The following is a 25,531-nucleotide window of genomic DNA, read 5'->3' as shown; positions in this document are numbered from 1 at the left end:
TATTGCTAGACATGTCAACACATCGGGCTGTACTTCATGGTTTATCAACAGTCTTCAAAGCAACATTTTTTAGGTAATAAAAACAGGAAATTTACAATTGATAGAAACAGCAGTTATAATTAATGTATGATATGATAACAGGATTTCAGTTGTTTTCTTTTCTAATTTTACATGAACCATATGATTTGACCAAAATCTTATCATAAATTGCTAGCTTATTTGTAAGATTTATATAATTGAGATTACAGCAGAGAATATTTCATATTTTTTTCAATTAAATATATTTTAAAGAATACTGACTTAAAAAATGTAAAGAACTACTTTAAATTTAGGATATATATCTATGTAATCATGTGGGCTTGTCACTACTATTGCTTTTTAAAGTTATCTTTCACATAGGTGGGGTTTGCTCTGCATGAGCTGTCTGTCATAAAAGGGCAGTTTTGTTTGTTTTTTTTGTCTGCTGGTTATTATGTTTATGATTTCATCCAAATCTGGTGTACATTTTCAAACTGCTTTAAAAGGAATGTAAAACAATGTGCAGCGCTTGATAAGTACAAAGCTCGTTTATTGTTTATTATTTTTTTCCTAATGGGATCAACAAAAGACTTGTATTATATAAGAGTACGCAGAGACGATATATTTATTGACAGAAGGTCACTGTGACATCCAAATGACTAAAGATTCAGTGCTAGTGACTAAGATGTTAAAAGTGGCACATGATCACATGAGTAGAAAATTTCATCTTATTTCTGTAAATTATGTTTTGAACATATTTAAGCAGTGTTCTTACTTTAATTTTGTTGAATATGATTATTTTGAGCAGAAATTGCTTGTTTTAATCAGATTTATTTTAAAAATTTGTCATTTGTAAATGAGTTCCTTGGGATACTTTTTGTACAAAATAAACAGACAGAACATGGGATGGAAGGTGCTGGTGTCTCAGATACGTCCTGAATACTGTATTACCACCTTTTATAGCAGGCCATAGTGTAGATAAGTCTTTGTGGCTTTCCATAGTTTTTGCAATGTAACTGAATAAATCAAGACTGATCTTACTGTTGATATTTGTAATCATCACCTCTTGATTACCCGGCTGTTACCACAGTGCTATGAATGTCTAGATTTGCTGATAATGTATCATCTTATAGGTCGGGAGTGTTGCAAGGTTTCTCTCTCCGCCTCACAGCTTTCTTGTGCACACTTTCTTTTTGCAGAATGATCATGATTCCATCAAAACGTCTTCCGCAGTTGTTGGCTCTTAAAAGTGTCCTCAGTACCATGTAATCTGCAAGAGTTGGCGCTGAGGAAAATAAGCCACACATCTCTCCCACCTCAGTCCTTCTTTCGGTTCCCTTCAGTACTTGGTGTGGTGAAGTTGGGTGGGATGGGTGTTAAAGGAGGAAGATCACATTGTAGTACGTGTATTCAGGGTGTGGTGAAGTTGGGTGGGATGGGTGTTAAAGGAGGAAGATCACATTGTAGTACGTGTATTCAGAAAGTCAATGGCGATCGTAAACTTTTTGTTTGGCACTTGGCCAGGGTGATTTCCAACTGTGGTGTCTGTCAAAGTCTCTGTCATGCATGGGCCGCTGGCACGTAATGTGATGATCTGGAAGAAGGAGGAGGTCCAAGGGGGTAGGTGACGTGCACATAGAGAGCCAGCGAGGGAACGCCGTTCACCTTCCGAGAAATCCGCCGAGCTGGGGTGTGGGTGGGTTTAAAGGTAGAACGCGACCTTGCTTTGTGTCGGGTTTGAGCGACAGCAAAGGCAAACAGTGCCGCGTTTCCTGTTCGCTGCAGCGCAACGTGAGGCTGTACGGCGCAGCACATCGAGCAGCGCAGCTGCGTTTCATCGGTCGGCGTGTATAGTGTCGTCGCTGCGGTTTTCGCTGGCGTTGCTGCGCAAGAGGAAGACAAGGGTGGTTGCGAACAGTTTACGGCTGTCGCGAGGATGCCGGCCGGAGAGGGTTGATTACATCAACGCTTATCATGCCCAGCCGACATACTCACGATGTTATTTAGTCTTCCGTACGTGCGCTGCCTTCGTGATCACCCCTTGCGGATTTTGAGCTCTTACATGCTTACAACAGTTGTTCTTAAAAAGATGTTCTCGCTCTTATCGCAGTGGTAAGTGCATCCTGTTTTCACTCGTGGTTATGACCTGTTATTTGTAAACGAGGGTGATGGTGCTTATAGATTTGGAAACAATCGACAAGCGTGGGGGTGAGGTGAGGGTCACGATTTGGTGGTGGTGCAGACACTGATTTATGTAATGAAATAGTTTTGTGAGTAAACCTTGATTATGGGATGAGGTGTAACTTGAGTTAACGGCGGATCAGCTTATCTGTTTCTTTATTGTACTGTATTTAAGACGTATTTCATTTCTTCTAACCCGTTTATTTAACCGTTATCGTGCTAGACACTTCATTAATGTAACGAAAGAATGAAGCTTATGATTCGATCATTGTGAACTTAACGTGTTACCAATACCGTATCGCCAATCTCACCATTTTGTTGTCTAATCGTGGACGAGATTAGACACTTTGCCGCTTTCATCTGACGATTCAACTCCCCGCCTAATTCAATAAGCCCGAGAAGGATGTGCCTGGAGAAAACAGCACGAGGGGATTGTGGGCCCAACCTTTCAGATGCTTCACTTGCCGTATCGGCTACTTCCAAGGCTTTCAACAAATAGTCGAATCGCCATTTCGTTCGATCGCTTTGGCTGCAAAGAAGTATTTGAAATCAGCGCACGCCTTTCAAATGTTCTGTCTGGAACTTGGAAGCCCAATCCTCCTAATTTCAGGCGATTGCTTCACGACAGTGACTGTATATGCTCAAGTCTGCTGTTCGAAGCGATTTAGCCCAGATGAGCTCTGTGAGGACGAGCTATGGGTTGACCGTGTCAAGCAGAGGACGTTACGCCGTTGTCGCTGGTCGTTGGGAATACGCGCCTTTGCTCTGTTCTCGCGCAGCTGACTCGAGATAGTGTCATCACAGCTGTGCGCTTACTCGTGTAACTCCTACCCGAGACTTTTGTCATCTAACGGGGTCGAAGTGAGGAGTGTCGAGTTGCTTTAGCAAAGAGCGCGGTGCATTCAGGTTAAGGTGTAATGTTTTGAAATAATCAGAATTGTCACCTCTTGGGCCGTCAGAAGTAGCTTTTGAGAAGACTGGTGTCATAATTTATTCCTCCCTCCCTACTAGTTCAGTATTCAGAGGTCGGACAATAATATATTGATACAATATCCATTCCTTTTCCTTAGGGGTAACTGGGATTCTCGAGTCACGTCGTGGACCTATGCTAAAATATATTTTTCAAAAGGCAGTGATGGTTGAAAAAGCTAGTGGTCTTTAGGAAGTGAAGTGTTACCCCCACTTATCTCAGGATTTGTGAGAGCGATGCCATTCATTCATGGTTGTCTTACCTTCCCCGACACTCTAAAGAGTATTGTATCCATTCCATAGCTGGATCAATTAGAGGAAGGTACGCTGCGTCACACAAGTATCGAACCGCTAGATTGCTCTAGTTACATGGCTGTCTAGCATTTCTAGTGTGTTGATTCATTTTTGCGGCACTGTGAACATTTAGTTTAAAACAGAAATTGATTATTGGTATCGCGTATTATATATGTATATTAGTAAATGAGTTGTTCGCCGTGGCTAATAGCCTTTCTCGTACTCCTGATCCAGTAGTATCAAGAACTGCGATATAATCAGAAAAATCGAGACATCTCTGTATGCAGACAGACCAGACCTGTGGGAAGACCAGCCAAGAACCAAACTTTGCTGGCGCCGAGGGAGCGAGCTGTGGGTCTGGCCCTGATGCCGGCACATTGCTGATCAGTATATGCTGCGCAACAACTTTGTGTCGTACGTTTTACTTTTCTTGTGTTCAGATTTGAGCTGCAGCACGTGCATTGGCGGCAGCGCGAAATTAAGCCGTTGGTCTGACCGAAAGACTCGCAGAGATGTCGTTATATTTGCCCGTTTCTTTTGTTAGTGCATCTTTAAATGCTCATTTCTGTGGGAGTCGTCAAATTCTGTTGTTTGGAAAGATTGTAGCGCTGACAACATTTATCCGTGATCAGGTTCCATGTGGTAGTAAATATGATCACTGTTGTCAAAAACATGGAGTAAATTGGAAAGTATTGCTTAGTCTTTGATTAATGGCGCTAGATTTCTCCTTTCGCTCCCACTGCGCATCTCATTTTTTTTAAAATTCTTGTAATAGTCCACATTTCTGGTTAATGTCACTGTATGATTTGTGCTTTGGTGTACCATCTTCGTGGCCATCTGGCAAGAGGAAAATTACTTTATTTTCGTTGACTTGCCAGTTTGGTAATCAAACGAATTTTAAATACATTTTGTAAAGTTACTGAAGGGAATTAACAATTAACGGTTAATTGTAATCACGCATTATACATTTTGATTGTTATTCTTTAAATCTAGATTATGAGTTATAGAGCATGTATTTTGAGATGTTTTTTGGTACTCTTTAGTTTTCAGTAACGTCACGGTTGAAATGTGACGCGCGCGCGTACACACCCAGAATAGACATAGGCTTGGTTACGAACTCCGAACTTAACGGTGACAAATCTGGGCTGATGGCGGCAGATCTTCTGCGTTCACCTAAACATGCGAGGAGTCGCTTCCAATGATCACACGACACTCGTTCAACGCACTGAACCTAAGAGAATTTACAGTCGACCAAAGTGCAGGTTCTTTTTTAATGGCTCTAGTGAGATCGGCACGGGAAGCTATTTCCGATATGTTAACCCACTTTCGTTCTCAGACTACACGCTTACAAACGGTACGACACTAAGAGCGCAGAAACACGTGACGTCATTAAGAAGTGGGTACACCGTCATAGTATAAGGAGCGCTGTGAGCGGAGTTATTATATGTAACTTCGTGCTGTGACCTTATGGTAATTACATTATCCTTGCACTCTTATGTCAAGACTGTATCCCGTGGGATAACAGAGTTCACGATCATCTTTTTTCTTTCGATACCAGCTTTGTGTGTGTACAGCGCTTGGAGCCCGTCTTTGGTGGTGGCAATAGAGTGTTTTATAAGTCAACTTTATTATTAAAGCTTTGACCATATCATACATTATCCTGCACTGTTACAGAAAGACTATCTCATGGGAGAGCTGTGACCATGTGGTAATTACTTTTGCGTCAGGGTTTTGGCCTCTTTATGCGCAGGATGACATGAGGTTCGGTATCTCAAAAACTGTAGAAGTTTAGCCAGTCAGAAAAAAAAAAAAAAAATTGCAATAAGCTCACGTCTGTGCATTAGAAAATAAGTATGTCTGCATATATACCTTTAAGTAGCGCTCTTCCACCGAGTATAACTGCGACAAATGTCTATTGCGGTCATGTGTATTTTGTGTTCATGTCGGTTGGCTGTTTAGTATACAATTTACACGGTTCATTGTAACTGATTGATCCCAGTGGACGGTGCTGGAGAGGTGTGTTTCATTCACACGATCTGGACGCTAACCCAGTGATGAAGGAGTCAACAATCAACAGTCAACAATAATGTCCGGCATATCTTTACGTTACTCTTACTGCACCTACGTGTCTGTGGTCTTAAAAAGCACATCCACTACGGAGATGGTAGAAGGTAGCTTAGGGTTGGGATCTTGCCGGCGTTAACGGCAGTAGCTAGTAATTCCTAAACGGTGAATTTATTTATAATGGAAAGGTCTACCTATTAAAAGATTCTGTAATCACTGCGTAAGCACACATGTACGTGCACTGGCACATTCCCATGTGCATTTTCCTTGCACGCATATTCCCATGGCACCGAGAATATCAGTCTGGTAGGTTGCGGGAAGTAGCGACAGACCTACAAGAGTAGCGCACTTAGCAGCAACGATAATATTTGCGCTTTCTTTTTTACTTCATAAGGGTCGTTCTTAGCCGGAGGTATATCGTCGAATATGTGACCATGTTCAGCATCAGAGATTTTACTTGACGTGATGTTAAAAAAAAAAATGCTGTCAAACATAGTCACATAATCGACATATGTCGGGTTAAGAACAGCCTTTAGGTACTGTGAGTGGAATCAACCACGGCATTTCAATTTCAGTATAAAATGTCACTGGCGCTGGGTGTAGAGGTTTTAGGGGATTTCTCAGAGGCACTTGATTATGAATGTCACAGTAAAGCTGACCTACATTGGTTGAGAAAGATGTCATCGCTCACCACAAGCATAAATGGGGTGATCCTGTACCGTTATCTGTATCCGTCCAACCGTCCCGAAGAATTCTGAAATAATGGCGTGCACATTAAACATTCATGCGTATCAGTCGGTTGGTGCGTTCGTGTTTTCTGTGCTGTGTTTGACTGTTTTACTGGCTTGGTGGATGTGCGGGGTTTCTTGCGGTTATTTTCTAGAGAGTAAGTAGAATGAAGGCATGGTTTTCTTTACAAACAATGAAATGGCCAGGCTAAAAGTGGAAAAACCTCGTCCTATTTTTTTATTCGTATTCGCAGAAACAGGAAAGCAGCATCGCCTTATTGATTGTTTGGACGATGACCGTTGGTGGTGATGTAGGTGGTAGGTCTGGTCGGCCAGTTGTGAATGACCAGATGGACAAGTCGTTACCGCCCTACCCGGCATCGTACCAAGGGAAAAGGGGAATATCGACCTACAGACCAAGGTCTCTGCCTCACGCACCTCACCAGACTAGCGGGAGCAGCTTGTATCAGGCATCTTGTATATCTCTTTTCCTTGGAGACATTGGATTCATATTGCTTTTGGCACGTTCATCCGTGTTGCTGTCAGAACATTAGCGTTCGTGATGGGATTTGTTTTAGCGACTACAACGACTTTCCTTCATTCTTTTTGTTTTAAGCGGCGAATAATGTAATGAAGTGTATTATTCACATCTTTTATTTGAGTGATAGTGTTTAGGAATACGAATTACGAAAAAAAGCCCGTCTACAGTTCACATTTGTCGAAATACACATTGAAGACAATGGGAATGTTTTTGTCGCAAAAGTTTATTTTGTGTTTTTTTTTTTTTTTACAAAGTTTTTTTAATCTTTCAAAATCATTACATTAGAAGTGGGATGCATAATTATACGTAATCGTTTGATTACATTCTCCTTTTTCTCCCTACCTCTCCATTTTTTTCAACTCTAATTATCATGTTTCGATCATTATTGCTTTCCGTTCCGCTTGTAAATCACGACAGCTGATTTGACTTGTCCAAAGCTTCTCCACAATTTTATTGAGCACTTATTTTTGATGTGTTTTCAGGGACAAACCTCATGGTTTTGTTTGGCAAGCTGTTGCCCAGCATCTGAACACTAAAAATAGTTTCTGCGCTTTTACATTGGGATGAATTAAAAAAGTGTAAATATCTTTATGCGTAATACCCGAACTCGGTCACTAGTGTACCACGGTAACGTGCAGGAGCGCTGTAGGCAGCACTACCTACATCAGATACGCAGTTCGTCCTGACGATAAGGTCAAGTCTGTGCACGGATGACCTTCCCAGAGCAGAGAAACACGTACTTGGAATCAGTCTTGTAAATTTGGTATTTTCCTGCTGTTCGGATTGTTGGTGTAGCTTTGAAACGACATGAGAGCTGAACCTGTGTATCTGTGTGTGTAAAACATTCTTACTCTCGTGCACGTGTTGAAATGGTGCTACTTACGGCGTGTAGCGCATGGTGTTTGTTGCCCCTGCTCCACCTCCTCCCCTCATTCTTTCTTGCTCTTCTCTCTACCCTTGACGTTGAGGGGAAGTGGGTATGGAGTTGCTTGCGTTCTGTTTGTGAAGTACATGTACGTGAAGTGCGATTTGTGTGTGTGTTTGAATTGGGGAGGGCGGGGGAGCACATGTAATTTCATAGTAGCTCAGAGATAAGCATCACGCATAAACTGCCAGGAGATCGACCAAAGGTAGTTGTCATTCTGTCTCTCAACATTTTTTGTGTTCAGCTACAGAGCGATTTCCCTCGTTTTACTCCATACACCAAGTTTGTCGGACTGTGGGTGAATCACGTGACTCGCTAAGTTTCATCGTCGATGTGTACACAAGGAAGCGTGAGAATTTAAAGAATGGAGGTGTGGGACAATAACGTGTTCATTAAATTAGCATTTTGCTGTCATCATGGTAGAACTGCTGACTAAAGTATGTGTCGCACGTGCTCAGCTGTGGTTTCAAGCGGTGCAGTAAAGCGGCAGGGGACATAATTCGATGCGAGGAGGCGTTAGGTCGTTAGGCTGTTGCAGATTTTACCTCTTTGGATGGATAGCATTTCCATTTGTATTCTTTTTTGTGGCTGTATAGGGAAGGAAGCGGGTGGCATGCGCGTGCACTTTGTGTCCTGTGCATTTAAAGGAAATGACAAATGGGTTGCGATGTAAATAGAGGGTATTGTTCCTTCTCTTCTTAGGTAACCTGGGCAACCGAGTCTTTGTTCTCACCGAGCAGTACTATCCGTATTCCACAGGCTTGTCCAGAGGTGGTGAACGCGAATGAGGCAGCATAATAAAAGTCTGTACTTAGTCAGCAGGCCCAGGTCCGAGTGTTTGTACATCTGGCACCAATTTACTTCACGCGACTGACATTTGCTGCCTTGGCAAACCTTGAGAACCTCTAGCATCTCCCATACCGAAGCCTGTATGCAACAAGCTCAGGGGCAGACGAGACAAATTGCATGTTTATTTCATTTCCCTGTCTTTTATTGTTGTTTTGTTTTGCCATTTTATTGTCACTGTGATAAGAGAGAGAGGAAATCTTGGTGCACCCCCACCCCTATCACACCACCTGTAGCCGAGCCTTATGAAACGACAGGGAGGATCGCGTGATGGCAGGTGATGCTGGTGGTGGTGGTGAGTCATCGCGGAGAACTTCCACAGTAGCATTCCGGGCGAGAGGGGTTCGATTTAACTACTAGATGGGTGTTCCATTGAGTAGCTCGGATCTTCGATGGCGCCTGCCGCCTGCAGGGTGGGAACTGCCGAGTCCAATAGTTCTCTTAGAAACATGCTACTGTCCCCGTTGGTATCTAGCTGCACTCGTCGACATCAAAAAGCTAATTTATGTGGGTAACGGACCTGAACGAACCTCGCTATTTATCTTGACGATAGTTCTTTCGGTTTCTTCTTCTGTGAAACCGGTTAAACAACACCGGAACATCAGCTGTGTGTATTGTTGGCGACATTTCCGTTTTTGTTTTTGTCTTTTTTTGCGTTTTACAAAGTGCGTTCCACACAACAACATGAAGTGTTACGGCGGTGGGGGGAGAATAGATTTGCGGTGAACTTCGCTCCACATATTTCATTGATATATTAATCAGCTCTAATGGCTTTTACAGTGAAAGCGAGGCAGTAAAGTGGGCTTTATAGACTGCAAACCCGACAGTAACGATTGTTCAGTACAGTTATGTGACGATACTCTAATGACATTAGGTACTGTCCACAATAGTGATGAAACGCATTTTGCGTACGTTCACAAATTATGTTGTTTTATTTTCGTTGTTAAGTGTTTACGTTTGTTTGTTTTACGACTGTGCAAGTAATTAAAGCCAAGTAAAGAGTATGTAGTTTCGAAACATGCACGCTAGGGTGGCATGATAGAGAGAAGAACACATAATAAATAGGCCTCGCATTGTTACTGATCGCTAACTACATTTTTACGACAACGTTTGATGCAAGATCTGGATTGTTTTCTACGATGTTTGGAAAGTTAAATAAGCCTGATAATGAGGATAGTAAAGATATCTTTGATGTTAAACTGTTTCAAGTCATGAGTGGAGTTTCCGGTTTTTGCAGCCACCTGCAGCGGGAACACGGTAAAAATCGAACGCCTTTAACACTCGCGATGTGCATTTATTTCAGCCAGTTCAGGCTGATTATCTCCAAACAGATCCAGAGTTTCGAACAGAGAGAAGCCGAAACAAACGTGTGTAAAGCTAAATGGAACATAAAGCAGTGAGGTGTTTTTTTTTGTTTTTGTTTTTTTTTTTAAGGAAGTGGGAAGAAGTGACATCTTTATGCGAAATGGTATCGGACGCACTAATTATAAGCTAAGAAGGATGCAGTCAATTGCTACATCCACCCCTCTCATTGTATCAGTGGGAAAAGATGATTTGAAGATGACTCTGTTTTTCTTTTTGGGTAAAGTGGCATGAGAGTGAAAGGAGCTCTAGAGCACTGGGCAGTTGTCGACCATGCTATCTGAGATCAGTAACCCCTGAAATCGGCAATAACATCGTGAGCCCTGTTGTTAAATCAAGACAGACAGGCTGGATTACCTCTGTCGTTAAATCGGGACAGACATGCTGGATTTCCTATGTCGTTAAGACAAACAGGCTGGATTATCTCTGTCGTTAAATCGGGACAGACAGGCTGGATTAGTCTGTCGTTAGGACAAACAGGCTGGATTACCTCTGTCGTTAGGACAAACAGGTTGGATTACCTCTGTCGTTAGGACAAACAGGCTGGATTAGTCTGTCGTTAGGACAAACAGGCTGGATTACCTCTGTCGTTAGGACAAACAGGTTGGATTACCTCTGTCGTTAGGACAAACAGGCTGGATTAGTCTGTCGTTAGGACAAACAGGCTGGATTAGTCTGTCGTTAGGACAAACAGGTTGGATTACCTCTGTCGTTAGGACAAACAGGCTGGATTACCTCTGTCGTTAGGACAAACAGGCTGGATTAGTCTGTCGTTAGGACAAACAGGCTGGATTAGTCTGTCGTTAGGACAAACAGGTTGGATTACCTCTGTCGTTAGGACAAACAGGCTGGATTACCTCTGTCGTTAGGACAAACAGGCTGGATTACCTCTGTCGTTAAATCGGGACAGACAAATAAAATACTCTGTCGTTTATTGTCGCATCTTCAGCCTTCGTATCTGAGGTGCAGATAGTAGATGCATTTCCCAGTTGAACAAGTTCTTAGTTCCAGGATGCCTACGGTCCTTATAAGTTTTTTACAAGTTTGTAGATTCGGGGGTGGGCAAAATAAGTCCTTAGTTTTGTTTATTCATTGTTGCTCCGCGAGCAGCATGGGGCCGCAGAATAAATGTGCTTAGTTTTAGCAAATAAGCTCTTATAAATTGCGGTTAGGTTCTTAAAAAAGAGAGAGAGAAAGAGATGTGCTTATTAGTGCTTTAGTGGAAAGTGTGTTCATATTATTCTCGCGCACCACAGCTCAAAACTAGTCATAATCCTGCCAGTCTAGTGGGACAGAACTATTGTTTTTAAAGGCCGAATTTTTAACGACTTGCATGAAAGAATGGGTCCGACTCAGGGGAGGGAGGTGAGGATACATGACGGGCCAGACTGAAGCAATTAACAAAGCGTGACTATACAGGCAACTGATATCGCGTGTGCTCCTATTTCCCCCTCCCCCTGGGGTCAAACCATTCTAATCTGCCATAAACATGGATGGGAGGGAGTACGAGGAACTGAACTCAGTAAGATTGATAAGGAGCTACAGGAAGATTGTTCAAACAATTATAGTAGTATAAGTTTGGAACACATTTCTGTTACCTGTCCCATCCAGAACTGGAATGTCACGAGGCCAAGGCTGTAAAAGGCTTTGAAGTTCAGCCTAGGGATGTTAACCAGAAAGCGAGATAAAAAGCTCGCACTCACGTCTGGTGAGGCAAACATTTTGATTCAGTTTTATTGTACTACATTTCCTGTTCCCTCACATAGGAGCTGTTTCTTTTAAGAATTGTTCGATCAGGAACAATATACTAAACTTTATCTTTACGGTAGGTTCTTACAAGTTATTACATTGAAAAAACTGCTGCTGTTCTTCAGATGGTATATGTTAACATTTAAAAAATGATATGGAAAAATTAATGAAGTCAGCTTCACAGCAAAAAAAAAAAAAAAAAAAAAAAAAAAAAAACTGTCTTCAGTAAGATAAGCGTAACCCAGTATTTTTAAAATTTGTTTTGAAAATGGCATGTTCAGATCCTAGATTTCACACACCTGCAATTCGTGCGAGGACAACAGTGATAGGTGGTAATTTTCGAACTAACATGCTTATGGATTTTTTTAATACAAGCGGCAAAGCAACGATCGAAGTCATCACGCCCTGAAAGTTGGAACATGCATGTCCAAAATTATTACAGAGACTGGATATTGTAGGATGAAAAAAATCCAAGGGCGCAGTGTAGATTTTGTAATGTGTCTTCGAATATTGCTTTTATGGCTGGACTAGTTTAAAAGTACATGTGAAAAAAAAGTAAAGCATGAGAAGCACCGTATAGCTGAAACTCACTTCTTTAGCTCTGATAAGAAAATGGTTAATAACGATAATAAAATTGTGCCCAGGTTATATCTCCTTCTTTAATGTATAAATCTGCGATAAGCTGAAATAGGAGTGACAAATGACCAGCAGTTTTGTCTGCATGTTATGAAAATATCCTCGAATGGCCCTTATGATAGGTCTCCAGGTCCTTAAAAGGTCCTTATTGTCACTGTGGTCAGACCTGTTTGAACCCTGGATTCGTACATTGATGATAAGGAAGTATGTCTAGTGTGAGGGCTTTCTTAAAGGGACATATTGTTAATTTTGTTGTTATGGCGATTTTTTATGACCGTGTAAAACTTAGCATGCCATATAATAGAGAATATTGAGTTTTCCGTACAAAGATGCTGACTGTAACACCAAGAGGAATCGGACAAGCCTGGTGGTCAGCGTTATGACGTCCAAACCCAAAAGCGCGCGCACTTTCCGGTTCGATACCCATGTGATGCAGTATTGACCTAGGTGTGTAATATATGCGTGGCTTTTAGAGGGTTGGGGAGATGGCCTCGACTTCAAGACCTCGCTGCCCAACGAACTTCAGGTCACGGGGCTACCTTTACCCTTACACTTGATGTGGTTGCACCTGAAACTAATGAACTCCGGTTTATCGCCCCTACCAGTGGTGTCGCTAATAGACCTTGCTATTGCCACGCTTGTTAAAACATTATTCTCATCTCACGCGGCTTAACGAAATCTAACGAAAAGCGGTTATGGAAACTAGTCTGACTGCATCAGCGTTTTGTGTTTTTTGTTTTTGTTTGTTTGTTTCTTTTATTTTAAACGAGAGTTTTCAACATTAGAGTTATGCAAGGAAATGCACGTGTGTTTCAGGAAAGGTCGGCGCAAAGACAAAGATTCGCCTACTCCCCCCATCTCAGACGAGCAGAAGCAGTATTTGGAGGAGAGCTGCCTGCGACAGCGCGTGATAGATGCGGATTTCCACCAGCTTGTCAAGCTGCCTCCAACCTTGATACCAACGAATGGCTAGCAACGCACAGTAAGTGAATTATCTTGAGAAAGTACGTTTCCTTGTTTGCATCTTTGTGTTTAAGGACTTGACTACTGTGTATGTAATTATCAGCTTTAAGACTAACCAGAGTGTAAAATTATTTGTAAAAGATTATGCTTACTCCATTAAAAATCAGACCCACCCATCCCCCCAAAAAAATGTTTGTTTGGGACTCTTGATGCTTTGAACACAACAGTACTCGCTGGATTGTGGAGGAAAAGTCAAGGTGCCTTAGATATCACAAAAGTTTGGTTTCTTTAAAAGGCATAGCGTTAATGTCATCAGTGAATTGTAAAGTTTGCAAAGAGCTGTCAGAGAGCGGAAGGGTCAGTGTCTGAGACAGAACATCTAGATGCAATTCTCAATTTATCCAAGCTATTCGTTTCGATACGAGTTTTGTTTGCTGTTTGCATCTTCCTTTATTGCGTCAGTCTTTTGGAGGCGTACGGGAAAGTAGTTCGACTGATAGGATGGGGCGTGACCACATGGGAAGCGCGTGCGCGCGCACACACACATATACACAGAAGGCGTGTGTGCGAGCATGTCCACCCAATCTGGGTTACGAGGGGAAGTTCTGGCGTCTGCTGAAAGGCGGAAGGGAGGAACCATCATTCTGTTGTCCTTCAGTGCACCCCAGAGGTTTCTCGACGACACGATGTAGTAGGGTCCGGCTTAGTGGTCAACGTGTCCAGACCAGACGGCGTAGGATTTATAACACACACCTGTCCCATCTGTGTTCTGTCCAGCAGGACTGCGAAAATACTACAGAAAGACCACGAGCTGTGCACAGAGCAGGAAGCATCGCGAGAGCGCATCCTCTTGGCGGGTCGTGCATGAAGCTTTCCGTTGTCCTAACGTCTTGAGGTCGAGCTTTTGCGACTGTCGAGCTGGCGGACACGTTTCTACAGCTAACAGTCGGAACTCTGGACGTACTACTGAGCCACTAAATCATAGACAAGCAGAGTTGACGAAATTTGCCTTTAACCAAAAAGAAAATAAAAATTAAAGATTAAAAAATTAGACTGTATAAAAAGTAAATTGAGGACAAGATAATTTTTTTCTGATGATTATAAATTCTCCGGATTCCAGGTACAGATCATTGAATGTGGACATCTTTATCAAGGAGACCTTTGTTTTACACTCCATTTCATTTTGAAGAATAATTTTGAATCACTTGGCACCAATGGAAATTTGCCTTTAAAGGCAGCCTTTTGATATTTGTGTCCTGTTTTATAGTCCAATTCTAAATAATTTTGTACCTTTCGTAAACTTGACCAGCTGATAGAAAAAAAGGAAGGAAAAAAGATTACCATTCAGTGCTCGCATAGTCTCAACAGAGAGGAGCTGTAACACGTGATCAGCTTGGACGTTATCACGTTGCATGCGCGCGCACACACATACACACTTTTGTGAAAATCCCCCACTTCAATCTGCTTGCCAGTCATTTCCGTAGAGTGAAGTGTTTCGCCTGAGGAAGACCCTGATGTTTAGACTGATGCTAATTGTTTCGGTGGTTCTGGTCTTCCTCAGCACTTAATGTTAACTAAAGCAGTGAGCAAGTCGTTGGCTATGACCGCGCATTTGGCTAGTGCAAACGCCACAGGTGCTTCCGGTAGGCGCCACAGGTGAGGATGTCAACGAGATTCTCCACTCCCGGGTTCCACCCTCCCCCCACCTCACTAACACGCGCAGCGTCCTCTTGGAAAAGGTAAGGTGGGTTTGATAGAAAGGTCGGAGATGAGGCTGCATCCTTAGTGTCTTGGGAACAGCGCAGAGTCAAGAATTATTCCAGTCTTCCGGCATACCCGTAGGCGCGATGATTCATGCCTGACACTTGTGAACCGCATTAAGAATAAGAATGTGAAATTTTTGTGTCAAAATATGGATGTAAAGCGAAGATTTTTTTATATGGCTTCGGTTTTAAAAATATACACCTTCAATTTGTTTGTTAAAAGGAAAGCGTGCACACGAGGTGAATTGAACCCCCACTTCACTTCCAGTACATTAGAAAAATACAGGAAAATTAATGTATAAACGGTTCTGTCAAATTCTGGCTGCTGGCTATAGAAGCTCTTACTAGTAGTCTTTCAATTGCGTGTTTGTGTCGGAGTCTAAAGGTTTCGTTTGACTGCAAAACCTCAGGTAAAAACCTCACGTATAAGAGAAGTTTGCACTTGTCACCTGCACACGTACACAGTCTGTGGTGTGTGGATAGACCTGCCTATCCTACTTTAATCAGCAGACTTTTTTAGGTCCCGTGCACAGAGACCAGCTCGAGAATCGCCAAGCTTTAGGTCTCATTATTTTGCAGTTAAGAAAAGAATATCCAGTTTTTGGACTTGTAACAGTTTTGGTGTGAATGGAAGCAATCAGGCACGCTTTAATGGAGGTAACGACTGCCACAACACAAAAGAGCACAACAGAAGAGAATCATCATCTCGCAGGAGTTTCGCACACCGCAACTCTTCCTCCTCTTGCCATTGATGTTTCCTGCGCGACTTAGTCGTCTCTTCCCTACTCTCCACCTCTTTTTTCTGTTTACCTGAGTGAAAGAATGACATGCACACGGGCGCTGTGGCTCAGCGGAAGAGAGATAAAAACAACCCCAAGCAGTCGTGGTAGTAACAAAGGCTTTATATAATATATCGTCTTTGGTAATTATAACTTCAGAGATGTGGCAGGCAGATCGAGCGAGCATGCATGCTAGGCAGGCTTTGATCAGCCGCAGTTGGGGCCGTGACAGTAAGAGATCTCCTTCCTGCCCTTTCACTAGCATCCCCGTCACGCTGAGCGGCCTCTGCTGCTGCCAAGTGAGCCACGAGCTTAGCACTGGGGTTACCTAGTTCATTCGGCAACCCATATGTGTGATAAGCATTTAGTATACATCGGTAAGCGTAGCCTCTTTAGTTAGACATGAAACAACCGTCAGCAAATACAGATTGCCCAGTTTAAGTGAGGTTGCAGAGGCGATTGAACAGGTTCCCAGTCACTTAATCCCCAGACACTTCATCCCGACACTTCATCCCGACACTTCATCCCCTAGACTTTAATCCCAGACACTTCATCCCCAGACACTTAATCCTAAACTAAATCCTTAACTATAAAAATTATGAAGTCAGCGAAAAATTTAATTGAATTCAAATTCAATCATGCTATTAACTTCAACGTCATTTGAACATCAACAACATTAGTTAAAGTTCATATAAGCTAGTAAATTTAATGTTCTTCAACAATATGATATGAAATTGTTCTTGAGTGTTGGGGATGAAGTGTCGGGGATTAAGTGTCTGGGGATGAAGTGTCTGGGGAGTGTCGGGGATGAAGTGTCGGGGATGAAGTGTCTGGGGATTAAGTGACTGGACACCGATTGAACATGACATTTAGCAAAATGTAGACTTTATTTTCAATGTGTCAAAACTACCAAGAATAGGGATTTGGATTGGCAGGTTAAAGGAAGCCTCAACCCCAGATTAGTTTAGTTCATTTGGGAGATATCAGTTTACAGAGTAACTCTGTTCTATTTTCAAGATTCAAAGCTTTGGTGGTTGAAATCTCACCTGCATTGTGGAAAGAGGTTGAAGCTGCAGTTTCTGTGTTGTCCTAGATATAGTCTTACAGTGTTAGTACAGTGCCTAATTGTCATAAAATATGAAGGTGACAATCAGACCATCAAAACATCTCAGTAAAGAAGTAGTAATTTTACTGCTCCTATTGATGGTCTTGCCTACGTAACATTGTGGTCAAATAGAGTTGGGTTAGCAAGCGTAAAATAGTCTGGTTTTTTTAAGCAAAATGTATTATTGTGAGTGGTCAGGCTATCTAACACTATCATTTCTTCTGAAATGATCTTGGATTGGACATAATCACTGCAGTCTGGCACTGTGATGATGTCACTTTATTTATATTTCAGCCATATCCTTCTTCAATCATGTTAACCTCATGTATGGTGTTGTGTCAGAATACTGCACTCCAGAGACATGTTCTTCCATGGTTGGTCCAGACAATGTGTAAGTATACAGTTTGCTTCACTTCTAGGTTTTTAATTGAGTTTTTATTCTTTAACTCATTCAGTACAGGTGTATAAATACAATTGAGTTTAAACTATGAAGACGTTTGCATTCACATGTGCAAACTGGGTAGGAAGAGGATTCAGGCATAGTGAATAAAAAAATTGGTTACTACCCCAGTTTCATTTTGTTATTTGTTTGGAAAATGTTGTCAATATTTACAAGGGAAGAGAAATAAGATCAGTAATATTTTGTAGATATTTGGTGAGGTTAATTTCCAGCGTAAAAATGGTAAAGATTAACATAGGATATTGCGAAGATGACCACACAGAAAAAAGGAAAACCCTGTTAGACAGACATTTAGATATGTTTCCTTCCTATTTGGTTTGTTTGTTTCTGCAATGATTGACAGGCCAGCAACTCACAGTATCTTCTGCCCTTTAGTTCTGGTTCAGGACTGCAGCACATACTGTAGCATAGCATTTGTCTCAATAGTTTCTGGTTCATCTTATAGACCTCATAAGGACCTGGATAAAGAGACTGGAATGATCATGTCTATAAAGACAATACATTTGTCAGTGTGGAGCTGTACCATGGTTAGAACAGTTTCAGTTTTGAAAGTGCAAGCATTGATGTTAAATTATTTCCTCATTTATCATTGATGGATTTTGTTATTGAAATTAAATTATTCATTTCCAAATCTACATCAGAACTACTGTTTGTTTCAGTTAGCGTGTTTTCTTCATGTTCAGAATCAAATTTGTATTGTTCAACGACACATCTCCAGATATCCTCTACTAGTTTATAAGTTTTCTTTTTTAAAGTGCATTGTCCAAGTCATCTCTGGTTGTGCTGAATAGTTGTTTTGTTGTAATTTGAAGTAGAATCTCTATTAACATGTTCATTCCTGTCTAAAACAGCAAGGCCCATGGGCATGTAACAGTGCCTCATGTTTTTAATATGAGCACACTTAGATAGATCAGGCACACACTGTTAAAACTTTCAACATAAAATATGTTCCTGGACAGCACGTAATCCTCTGGATATTTATAGAGGACATGGCCATGAGAAAGTCTCTCAGAAGCTTGATAGAGCAGGATCTGTTAGCACTATTAGAGATGGTATATATAGCGATTGCCTGCATGGTGAGGCTCGGTTACACTTGTCATAGATGTTTTGTATGAAAATTGTCATTAATTCGTTGATTTTGGTGTTGTCATCAGCACCATCACAATCACAGCCAATCTTTTGCTGATCTTTAAATGAATGGTTTGCAGGCAATATCACTCACAAGATGAAAAGGGTAAGAAAGTGAAGCAAACAGCGCCCCAGTACATAGACAATATGATGAGCTATATACAAAAGTCCGTCACAGATGAATCTGTATTTCCCACAAAGTTTGGTATGTATTTTCATTTTGACAAAATGTTTGCAAAACATGTATTTTGAAATTTGCTAGCTAGTGTACTGTCCCAAAGAAAAGAACAGAAAAGGAAAGCAGATAAGAAAACAACTTTTAAAAAGCAACTATCATTGGCACCTATGCAAGTAATGAATTTTCTTTAGGAGTTTTTATTCCAACATCTTAAAAGGCTATGATTGACAGTTATTGTTAAAAGATGGTCTGTTGATTTGCAGCTGGATGCCCTGTGTATCTTTTGGTTATCTTTGTGTGGCTATCTTTTGTCTACTTGCATACCTTTTTTTTTTTTTTCACATTTCACATGTAACAGATAAGTGTATGCTTTTGCTTGTGACAAACAAGTTAACTACCTGTAACTACAAAAAGTAATCTTCAAAATTAGTAGCAAGACATTTTGTTATTTAGTCTCCTGCATTTGATATTCTGTTAATCTAAATTTTGATATTTTTGTTGAATTTTGACAACTTACAGGTCAAGATTTTCCCAGCTGCTTCTGCGATACAATACGCAAAATCCATCGCTATCTGTTCCATGTTCTGGCACACTTATATCATTCTCACTATGGGCTGCTAGCACAACTGGGGCTTCAGGGCCATCTCAACACCCTTTTCATGCATTTTATGGTCTTCTCTACACACTTTCACCTCATTGACGAGAAGGAGACGGATGTCCTGCAAGATCTTCACAAAGGCCTTTTGAGAGCCATGCAAGATCCCAATGAAAACTCGGAGAAGGTCAGGTCTAATGAAGGGGATGGTGATGTGCCTCAGACTCAATCAGGACGAGGATCCAGTCAAGAAATAGATAGTGCTGGTGTTCTTTCAGACAAAAGTAGATCTCCAACGGAGTTCAGATCCAAATCTGGGTCTGAGAATGGCTCGGTGGCCAGGGAGGATGCCTTGGGGCAGAAGGGAAGAGTGCTGGTGGATATACCCCCTACATAATGTGGGCTTCTGTGTGACTTTGTCTTTCATTGGATCACCAGATAGGTGGGACCTTTAGTGTCTCCTGTCTTGGTCTCAGTGAGCATGACACTAAGGATGGTGATAAAAAAATTCCAGTCATGCATTTGCATTTTGCTTTTGAAAGAGTGAGTGAGGAAATTCATATCAGTAAATGTGTGCCTGTATGTCTGTTTATTCCAGAGGTGTCCTAATCTTAGCCACATCACTTTTTTGTAAAAAATTGTTTCATTATCTTTTTTGTAATTTTTTGAAATTTGCCATGTGGCAAGTGGGTAAGTGGATCAGTAGGTGGTTAGATGAACATATGCTGTATTAAAAAAAAGTACAAAGTTTACATAAAAAAGAGTGTTTTACCTTGTGACATTGTTCTCTGATCAGACTATTTGGCATGGTGTCATTAGATGCAGAGATAGTGTTGACAGAATGTCAGCTTTTGAAGAAGTATCTTGTGGATATGACTGCAGTCATCTCCATCTTATTGAAATGTTTGTTATATTTATTGACACTTTATTTGCCGTCAGGGAGTCAGTTAACACTTGGTTACAGTTTACCTAAAATGTAGCCTGTACATTTCATGTTTGAGCAGTTTGTTTCTGTTGTTCATGATCTCCACTCCACCCAAATGTCACTTGCCATTGTTCAATGTTTCCTCTGCTGTTAGCATTGGAATATTCCTAATTACTTGAAACCACAAATAGTTTAATTTCCTTCTTGCAGCTTATATCTGCTTGTAGTCTTTGGACATCAAGAGCATTAAGTTTCTTTTTTTTTTCAATAATAACTGTGGATTATTTCTCTGAAGAACAAACACTTAAAACATGCATTTCTGTTATGTAAACAAAATTTCTAGTGGAAGAGTATAGGCACAATTAAAAATGAAAAATAAATTACTTCATAACAAAATGTATGCTACAGTTGTGGAATTTTAAGAAGCACCATATTTGAGGAGACTTCTTAGCCTGGTGGTTAGTGCGCTTGACCTCAGAAGGTTGCTAGCGAGAAACTCATCCAGACCTGTATTCAAAAATTCCCCTTATCCACTCAGAGGAAATAGGTCTCATACCTGAGGCAGACAAGTGGAAGAAATGCTTGGGTTTGGCCATAAACACAGTGAACCACCTAAATTTCACTGCCTCTGTGGCTACTGAACTGTGGTCACTTAACCTCATTTTCCACCCACATTGTTGACTATTAGGACTGAGCAGTTCATTGTATGCTTTCCATGATCACAATCACCTGTGGGTTGGTATACCTGTTTTCATTTTTCCAAAGCATACACTCAGTCATTTATGGTTTTGTTATCACTTTATATGACTCCTGTATTTGAAATAGGAACTAAAAGGTTAGTCTCAGAGGATCTGCACAATTGTTTTCTCAAACATTCTTTTCTGCGTATATATATATACACACACACACACAAAATAATTTCTGCTTTAACTACCTATTGGCCCATAAACTCATTCAGAAGAAGAGAAGAGGTCTTTAAACGCCTGTGATAAAGAAATGAAGTTACTATGGATGGAACAAACAGGTTGTTTAGATAATTTAGAATTGAAAACTAAACTGTAACTTTATAATTTGAAAAATACCCCAAATGCCATAAAACAAACATTTGGGACTAAGTTCATGTTCATATCTTAAAGGTTGAAAATAATCTTATGTAAAATTATGCAGACGCCCAGTCAGTACAACCCAAAGGATCCTGAGATGATGGGTTGAACTTGCTGTGCCTGTGTGAAGTCACCATTATAGATAAGAATATCCTTATTGTTATACCACATAATACAATGGTACATTGTGGTACTGATAATAAAGAATCTCTTACATTTCAGTGTAAATATAATATGCTGCAATATGGCATTCATAATAAAAACTTTCTCACATTTAAATGTAAATACTTTAAAACATTTTATTATATTTGCTTACTGTTGTACATTCAGTGATTTACTAGGTGTACAATATATGCCCAGAGGTCAGGGGATACTTGTGTGGAGAATACAGATGTGGCTTACAACATTTTTAAACAGTTTCTTTTTGAAAAGGGTTGTCAATAAAAATATCCATGATCTTTCTCTATCATTGACCATGTGCTAGCATCAGATTGATACAAGGTAGGTCCAAAAGAAATAACTACAAAAACCCATAGACTGCCACAGCTTTGGAGAATAGACATAGCTGTGCACATGAACTTTGATTTAGAGAGGAGGTGGGGTTAGTGTCTTTTCATTTTAGATGCTTACAAATTCAAAATATTAATGGTATGGTCATGTCACATCCAGCAGTTTTTTCTTGTCTTATTAGAACATTAAAACATATTAGCAACTTCTTGTTCTGCAAATGACATTTTTTTTAGGAACACAAGTCATTATTCATAAAGTCTTTAAATTACTGTTTTTGGGTTCATGCGTCTGCTATGCTTAATCAGTAATAATAAAATTTAGCACATGGCAACAGCACATTTTGTCTCCGGTGATTTTAGTTAGAGACATAGTTTGTGAGTATAGTTAAGATAAAAAGATTCTTAACAGAAAGTACTTTTCAGGGTATTGTAACCTTTTCCAGTTTTTAAAAAAAATTTGCAACATTGTTGTATTTCAGATATTTTTTAGCTGGTTTTATGCATCACCTCATTAGAGCCTTAAAATATTTCATATGCGATGTTTTGAAAATATCAAGGGAAGAATGCTAATAGGTGGGAGAAGTTTGGTTTTCTTATGTAAATGTCTAATAGAGGTTTTTTGTGTAAGAGTTTATGTGTGTTTGCATTGGATTTAATATGTGATCATTTCAGGTTTTCGTGGTGTGTTCATTTAGGCCGTCCCACATTTCTGTAGGCATTTGATATCGTTTCTTATATAAATAGAAACCCCTCTGTTTAATGTTTCTGACATAGTTGCATTGAATTTAGTAGGTACTGAGTGTTGGTTATTTGTACATAAATTTAACCTGCTTGGGTGGATTCACCTTGATAAATCAGCATTCTCTGCAATTCAAAGATATACCTATTGGCTTTAAAATATCACAAAAGAAAACGAGAAAAATCTGAATGCAATTTAAATTGTTTTCTCTCTTTTAAAAAAAACAAAAGAAGGAAGAGACATTTGTTTGTGGAGACCATTTTGATACTCTGGAGTATATATAAGTTTATAAAAAAAATCTTTTGTCTTTGTTTCTAGTCAGTTAAGGGCTTGAATTCATGGACAGTATGCAATATACCAATCGGTAATATTCCTAACATAATGGTTCAGTTATCTGACTGAGGAGGTCAAGTTATCTACCTAACTAGCATAGTGAGAATCGCTGATAAAGGGTATCATTTTGCTTGCAGTTTTGAATTAGAGGGTGAGTTGCGACTTTTAAGCTAAAAGTAGAAACGTTTAAAAAGTTGAAAAATGATGCAAGCAACTCTGAAAAGTCAAATTTATTCATTCTGACCAAATGATATTTCTTGAGCATGTATGAGACAACAAAAATATTGATTTATTTTGATTTGGAAACAGAAAACCAGCAAAGAATACCAAAGGGCACAAAGTCGGTTGCAAAGTTAAGTTTTGTTAGGGTGTCTCATGAATTCAAGGGAAAATTAGGCTTGAGCCGCTAAGTCTTGTTACACTACCCAATTTGGGTAGGGTAACAGGCTGGTTAAACATGCTTCATAAATGTGAAACTTATTACTCAAATTACTGCTAGATTGTGTTGTTGTTTTTTTCCTTTATGGATATGTTTCTTAGTTATCTTTCAATATATATATAGAACAGTATACAGAGGATTCTGCTTTTGAAAAAAAATCATTCCATTGTCATGTGATCAGCACACTTTTCATTTTGTGAAGTTAATGTAGAACTTTGGTTCATTGCATCCATTTAAGCGCCAATGATCTCATGCAGGATTTTATCATCTTGGCTCCAAGTGCAATGTTTTGATGTGCATAGGTCTGTATGTGTATACAGCAAATTAGGGTAAGTTCATACCATGTATTATTGATAATGTACAAGTAGTTAGGGCTATTGAATTCATTTTGTGGATCCAGGGGAAATCCTTGCAGTACCAATAGGAGATTCCTTTATTTCAAGATAGCCATTTCTTTATTTTGCTGTTGCAGTGCATTTAGACTTTTTCCTGTAACCAATAACTTGTTTTCTTTGTGCACATCATACATATTGTTATGGAAATACTCTGTTATCCTGGTAAACGATACCTTCTTATTTCTGTATACGCCCTGCCATCTTAAAGTTTTTTTTCATTTCAATCTCAACATCAGCCTCATTTATTTTGGCAATATTTATTTCATTAAATAACTTTGTTATATTTGCATGCAGGTTTTTTCGTTGAGTAAGCATGTGTAACAATATTGTAGGTGCTGTTGTTTTTTTTATGTGAATACCTGACTATATTATAGTTCAGTTACATTAAGGAGCGAATTCTGGTCTTTGCGTGGCAGTGAAAGACATGATTTACTCAAGATCACATTTGCAAACTGTGATTTAAAGTCCTTCCAAGATTGGTTTGGTAGTGATCATGCAGTTTAGTTACTTGAGTTGTACTGGTGCAGTCTTTTGACAGCCCTGTTATAGCTTAACCTAATTGTATTATTTCAGAAACCTTGTAACTTTCATTTGTTTTCCTTTTTTCATCTTTCTTCGATTTTGAGAGGTATTAGCTCTTTCAGTGTGCATGTTCCTCTGGACAGTTTAGCTATTGCCTCTTCCCTTCCATTCCTCTTAAGGTTTCTGTGCAGCAGGTTTCTCATTGTATCAGTGATGTGTTAAGTTAATTTTCACTCTGCCTTATAGTTATTTAAATAGAATAAACATCTGCATCATAATCTGCAACAAATCTTGAATTCTGCTGTGTTTGATTAAAACATTTTAGGCTGTTGGTCAGCACAGAACTGTCACAAGTATGTTCTGTCTACTGCACACAACTTTTAGGTGCTAGGGGAGTAATCTCAGGGCAAGACTGCATACTGGTGGAAATGTTTCTTACCTTGTACAGTCTGCTGTATGGTTCATTCATTCCATGTTAACCCAGGTTATTCTTTTCTTTTCATCCATGTACAGTTTCAATCTATTTATCTTCAACTTTTGAGGAATAAGACCTTGTGCCACTTCCAGAAATGATAAGCCTTAGAAAACATTTGAATTTGGTTTGGTTTTGTCATACAGCTCATGGCTGCCTCTGCTTTAAGCTGACAACACTTTTTCATTGTTTAAAATTGATAGTTTTGACCTTGCTTTCAAGCATTTTGTTCATATGCTTATATTGGAGTAAAACTAGAATTTTGTTTGCGAAAGTGTATAGATTTAAAACTCTATACTCTAGCTATGTATAAAACACCCACAAAGAGTACTTTAACCTGTTTTATTTAAAGAGATGTCAGCCTTATAAAAGGTGGCTCTGGTAAATGTATATTTACAGGGTTTTCGAGTGACATACACTATACTGTCAACAGCAGTGTGTATTTATTATTGTGCCAGTTTAAAAGCATACGCACATATACTGCGTGATCCATCTGTAGGAACTTGTAAGTTTTCTTTATATATATATATTGTTCTGCTTGTTACTTGGATCTGGAAAAGTTTAAAAAAAGGATTTAAAAAAATAATAAATGGTGGCATTCAAGTGAGCAAAAATTGATTGCCACATAATGCATACATTTTAGTTGACTTTTTTGAGGGATCATTGGACAGTATGATGTCTCAACTCTAAATTGGTCTACTTGAGTTAACAAAATTCAATCTGTTGCATGTGAAAGTCTGTGTATGTGTATGCAACTGAATAAATTTGTCAGATTGGTACAGAGGAATCCATCCACATATTGCCTCAGTT

At 39.9% G+C, this 25,531-nt stretch overlaps 1 protein-coding gene across 1 annotated transcript; it reads left to right on the top strand.

The window, feature by feature from the left end:
- The first annotated feature begins 575 nt into the window (after nucleotides 1-575).
- Nucleotides 576-25,356, top strand: LOC112559352 (MOB kinase activator 2-like). The gene is given in 6 exon segments (XM_025230514.1): nucleotides 576-2,130; nucleotides 13,130-13,257; nucleotides 13,260-13,295; nucleotides 17,218-17,314; nucleotides 18,592-18,716; nucleotides 19,209-25,356. Coding segments are annotated over 6 exon segments (975 nt in total). The 5' UTR covers nucleotides 576-2,014; the 3' UTR covers nucleotides 19,682-25,356.
- The last annotated feature ends 175 nt before the right edge of the window (nucleotides 25,357-25,531 follow it).

Source organism: Pomacea canaliculata, linkage group LG3, assembly GCF_003073045.1.
Source record: "Pomacea canaliculata isolate SZHN2017 linkage group LG3, ASM307304v1, whole genome shotgun sequence".
Lineage (NCBI taxonomy): Eukaryota > Metazoa > Mollusca > Gastropoda > Architaenioglossa > Ampullariidae > Pomacea > Pomacea canaliculata.
This window is presented reverse-complemented; position numbering and strand designations above follow the sequence as displayed.